Source organism: Primulina huaijiensis, chromosome 2, assembly GCF_012295235.1.
Source record: "Primulina huaijiensis isolate GDHJ02 chromosome 2, ASM1229523v2, whole genome shotgun sequence".
Classification (NCBI taxonomy): Eukaryota; Viridiplantae; Streptophyta; class Magnoliopsida; order Lamiales; family Gesneriaceae; genus Primulina; species Primulina huaijiensis.
In genome coordinates, this window is record NC_133307.1 from 15,039,166 (window position 1) to 15,044,918 (window position 5,753).

Genomic DNA, 5,753 nt, shown 5'->3' on the forward strand with positions numbered 1-5,753 from the left:
TGTGTTGCTCAAATGAAAGAAGAATACATAAAAAGCGACAGAACTAAACATATTCCTTCTAAGTTCTTCGCATTCACCAAGGAGCTTGAGAAGAATAAATATATTGATGTTCGTCACATTCAATCAAGTAAAAATTCATCAGATCTCTTTACAAAGACATTTCCTACGACAATATTCAGAAAGCACATATATAATATTGTGATGCGCAATCTACGAAATTTGTGAAGAATTGTTCATGTCAACATAAAGGGGAGTTTACGTGACTGCACTCTTTTTCCCTTACTATGGTTTTTATCCCAATGAGTTTTTCCTAGTAAGATTTTTAACGAGGCAGTATAAAAACACGTAATGAATACAATTATTGTATTATGATCATCATCACAACGGGAGTGTTGAAAATGTGAAAATTATCTGTGTTGAAAATTATAATGTTGAATGTTGAAAATTAGGTAAAATTAAGTGTTGAATATTGGAAATTAGTGTGTGATGATGTATATAATGATGAAATTGTTTTTGGATTGTTTTCCAAAGAAATCCTATAAATAGGTCTCCATTTGTAAAGATTTGAGACAATTGAGTTGAGAGAAAAATATTATAAAGTGTGTAGTTTGGTAAATTTTGAGAGTTTGAAATTTTTAATTTTTACCGTAAATTTTTATTTTTTCATAATAATATTAATATTATTGTATCATTTCGTGGGAGATATATTTAATATTAAAGCCCAAGTAAATGGGCTAAATACCAAATATCAAAATCCTCACGATCCAACCCTATAAATATGACACCCCAATCAAAAACCCTAATTCTAGTGACAGTGAGTTGTAGAGGAGAAAGCGAGAGAGAAAATGGTTTCAGGTTCTGGGATCTGCGCGAAGATAGTGGTGGTGGACGCGAGGCACCACATGCTCGGCCGTCTGTCATCCATTTTGGCTAAAGAACTCCTGAATGGGCAAAAAGTAGTCGTGGTTCGCTGCGAGGAAATCTGCCTCTCAGGTGGGCTTGTGAGGCAGAAGATGAAGTACTCGCGGTTTCGCCGCAAGCGCATGAACACCAAGCCATCTCATGGGCCGATTCATTTCAGGGCTCCCTCCAAGATTTTGTGGCGGACAATCCGTGGGTATGAGCCGATGCTTCTTTTTTTTCGAAGTTGGTGTTATTGTGGTTAGGGGGTGTAGTTTGATGATTTTTGTGATTTTTTCGGGTGAAATGTGTTTGATAGAGATGAGTTTTTTGTGGAGTTGTTTCATACCTTTATTCATCGAGTTGCGTGAAGCTGTAGGAACATGTGTGAATGTTGTGACTGTTTTGGCATGATACCTTGATATCACGCTTTCTTGGTCTTTCCGGTGATTTTAATATTTACTGAAAGTGAGAAGTTTAACTTGATTCGAATTATTGTGGATGTTGTCACTGTGTATTGCGCATCGAATTGTTTATATGATTTTTCCATTCTCTGTTTGCTTGGGTCAGTTTTGATGTTCTATTGTGCAGTTTGGATCTTTCATGGATTTTATATTTGGAATTTTTGGAAATTTGTTTTTCACATGTAGAATTTGCTTAATTGAGTAGTATATATTTCTACTTTAGTTAAACACCATATAGATGATTGAGGTCACAATATTCATGTTATTTTTATGCTCTACCGACTTTTGTTCAATTCTCCAAGCTCTAGCCCAATGAACATGATCTTGGTGTGAAAAATTTTCTCAAATTTATATTTGAGAGATTAAATATTTGTGCTTTTTGTTTGATTTAATATTTTTGGCCTTCTGTCCATGTCTTTTTGGACTGTGAGTTGTGTATTATCGTATAATTGATATCTTGGCTAAAAAACAATTATACTGCTAGAGTTGGGATTATTGTCTGGTATATCTGACCACTAATCCGTAAATTTAAAAATGATGGTGAATTGATTTTAAGTTTAGATGTTTGTAGTTCAGGCTTAATATCATATTAGAGGACAAGCTTGTTTTCCCAACAAGCAAGGTGCTGTACATCTCTCGAAGTTGTATTTCAATTTTCAATACATGTCCGTATTTCTCATTTCTTGCATTCAAGAGGTGCTATTCATATCTTCTTTGCTTTCTCTTGTACATCCGAGCGGTATGAACTCTCTGTTTTCAATTGGTGTGAATCAGGTGCATTCGACTTTACTATTACTTCGTTTTTCTGAACTAGATTGTTGTCCATGTTTATTCATTTAATGGATTATGTATATAGTATGATTCCGCACAAAACTAAGCGAGGAGCCGCTGCACTTGCACGATTGAAGGCATATGAAGGTGTACCACCACCATATGACAAGACGAAGAGGATGGTTATTCCTGATGCTCTCAAGTTAGTCAACAGACTTTCTTTTTATCAGTTTCTGATTTTTATTGGTAACTAAGTCTAACCATTAAAGTTTGTGTTTTTATATTTCTAACTACTGGCTGTCTGATAACCAGAGTGTTGAGGCTTCAAGCTGGTCACAAATATTGTTTGCTGGGTAGACTCTCATCTGAGGTTGGATGGAACCATTATGATGTTATCAGAGTGAGTAAAATACTAATTTGTTCTCTTTAACCTTGTTTCTTTGACTTTCTTGAAATGAGTCTTTACAATCTATTTTGTTCTTTAGAAGTCTTACTGTTGTACTTGTCAATCTGTTCATTTAATCTTGTACATTTCATCTTTCAACTCTTGTGTGGGTGTATTTCTAGTACTTTCTGCTTCGACCCAATGCTTCAGACTTCGATAATGGCACCCTTTCATCATGAACTGGTTTTTTCCATTCTCGTACCCATTTTGATAGCAAAATAATTTTTTCGAATGTTTTGGTGTGCTGACAGTTAATTCTTGTTGATTTTTCAGTTGAACAGCATGATTCTTTTCTGCCTATGTTTTCTACCGTGATATTTCCATATTGCTAGGCTATATAATATAAAATCTCTATCCATTGGTTTCTATCATGCAAGCTTAACAGAAATTTATCATGCATCATTTCATGATTTCTTTGCGGGAAAATGTTCCTTTCTGCTTTTGAACACAAAGATTTTGTTCACAATAGGAATTGGAGAAGAAGAGGAAAGAAAGAGCTCAGACAATGTACGAGAGAAAGAAGCAGCTGACAAAACTCAGATTCAAAGCCGAGAAGGTAGCAGAAGAGAAGCTTGGTTCCCAACTCGATGTTATTGCTCCTACCAAGTACTGAGATAGCTTCAATTTAGTTCCTTCAAGTGACAATTTTGTTGAAGAATGATATTGTCTGTTTCTTATTTGTTTCGTTCAAGTTCTCTTCTAGTGCCTTGATTTTCTTGTGTCATAATTTATACAAGATTTTTACCTGTACCGATGGCTTGTTTTTCCAATCGAATATTTCTGAGCGTTTTTTATGCTTTACTTTTTGTTACTTCCGAGTAGTGCACGTTGACATTGTTATTGAGGTTGGTTTTTCCATTGGGTTGGTGCTATGAATTATTAACAAACGACTTTTTGCCAGAGCCAATAATATTGGAAGTTTCTGTTTGGTTTGGTGGGGGCAATAAATAATATTGGAAGGTTTTGTTTGGTTTGGTGGGGGGGGCAAGTAGGAGATTGTTAGAGTAAGTATCTAACGAGCCAAATTGTTACTTGAGCTTTATTGACTGTTATGTTAAAACAATATTTATTTTAATCTTGTTACTTGAGTTTTATTGACTATTATGTTAAAAAAATATTTATTTTAATAATATTTAACTGTTTTATCCAATCATGATATTTATTTTATCTGTATATCTTGCAAGCTGTACGGATAAAGTCTTTGAATATTTTATAGGAACTACGAGGTCTGTCTCTTAACGTAAGATCATGAAATTTATTAGAAAGTCTATCGTATATTTTAAACAAGTTCTTATTGGAATCAGCCGTCTAAAATAAGGATAAATGTCGTTAGAATTTTATATTAGCATCTGTCATGTAAACATCATGTTTAAGACATTTTGATGTTCGTTCATACATATGAATAATAATTTGATGATGCATCAAACAACTTTCTCTCGAACTATCTAAGTGATTATCATTTATTGAGTGAAATAGTTTTCTTTTCGTACATCATTAGTCTTTTGACTCGGGATAACATAGAGACTCTACGTACTAGTATGCACTTTGATCCGTTTACCGACTTCATTGAGGGTCATCAAGTGGTGAGGTTATGTGTAGTTTCGAAATACGTAAGAGTCAATACATTGTAGTCGAGGATTCAATGTTTACTTACGGTTGAAGATATATATGAAATTTTTTTTTTTTTTGAAGGAAGATATATATGAAATTTTAAATGTTAATAGATCAATGATTTCCCTGGCCAGAGAAAGAAATGTATTTTAGGAAAAAATATTTTTCTAATTGCACATACGGTCATTATTATTACTCAAAGATACATTACAACATTATCGAATTCATATATAACTCTCGATATACCAATGGTTTTATATTCGGTCGAGATATATGAGTTGAATGGATCGTATTGTACGTTAACCATAACTTAAGGTTCTTGCAGTCACTATTAGTGATACCTACGAGATCATGGAGCGATTGTACTAGACGTTACCATGATCCGATAAATGCAATTAGACTTGAGTTCTGACATTCTTGATCAAGGTGTTGATGAAAAGAATAAGGCTAATTACAATAAGTTTGAATAATAATAAACATTATTATGAGGGGTGAGAAAAAATACCAAATTTTTGGTATACCGAGATTACCGTACCGAAAAAATACCGAATTTACCGAATTTTCGGTATACCGAAGTTTTCTGTACGGTACGGTAACAATATCTAATTTTTCGGTACGATAACGGTATGTAATTTGAAAATTTCAGTATATACCGATATACCGAAAAAATATACAAATAATTTAAAATATAAAATATTTTATAACATTAAATTTATAAAAATGTAAGGTTTTTTCGGTATAAAACGGTATATACCGATAGCGTACCGAAATCTCGGTATACCGTACAATTTCGGTATAATCGGTATGCTAGTTATATGTACCGAAATTTTCGATATACCGAAAATCAGTATACCAAAATTTTCGGTACTGTATTGGTATGAATTTTTTTTATATCGTAATTTTTGATACGGTATACGGTATATGATTTTCGGTAAGGTATGGTACGGTATACCACCCCTAGTTATTATGAATCACATGAAGATGTGAACTCATGGCTAGCTGTATCTCTGATCCATTGAGAGCCGCAAAATTATCGGATTTTGTGTTTCTGCTGAGATAGTTAAGTTCAAAGAGTTAAATTTAACATCTATAGTTTGATAGAGATCAAAAAAATTGCTTATAAAAAAGTTATGTATTGAAAGTTCTGAAAGTTAGCTTAACTGCTAATTAAGTTAGAAGAATAAAACTACATGTTTTGGTAAATGAGGTCGCAAAACTGGAAGTTACCAAAACTGGATCAATCGAAATTTTGATATTCGGAATATTCAATTTTCATTATATGAACAAAATTTGTACTCTCGATATACCGGCGCTGTCTGATCGTCGATCGATGTTATATTGAGTTCATAACTATTTATTTATTGTATACTAATTTAATAATAATGTTATTAGTTGTGAGTACTATATATACATGATTATAATGTAATATTCTAGTGGGTTTAAAATTGATTAATTAATTAAAAATAATTAAGAAATTAAGTAATGATTATATAATTTTGTGTGTAAATAATGTATTATCAAGAGTTGACTTTGTATGATATATAAAAACATGATAATTTTAA

At 32.7% G+C, this 5,753-nt stretch overlaps 1 protein-coding gene across 1 annotated transcript; it reads left to right on the plus strand.

Moving 5' to 3' along the window:
• Positions 1-779: 779 nt before the first annotated feature.
• LOC140967148 (large ribosomal subunit protein uL13y-like) lies at positions 780-3,391 on the plus strand. Its single transcript, XM_073427565.1, has 4 exons — positions 780-1,117; positions 2,221-2,337; positions 2,448-2,535; positions 3,050-3,391. The coding sequence occupies exons 1-4, from the start codon at positions 846-848 to the stop codon at positions 3,191-3,193; spliced, it is 621 nt and encodes a 206-aa protein (XP_073283666.1). The 5' UTR covers positions 780-845; the 3' UTR covers positions 3,194-3,391.
• The last annotated feature ends 2,362 nt before the right edge of the window (positions 3,392-5,753 follow it).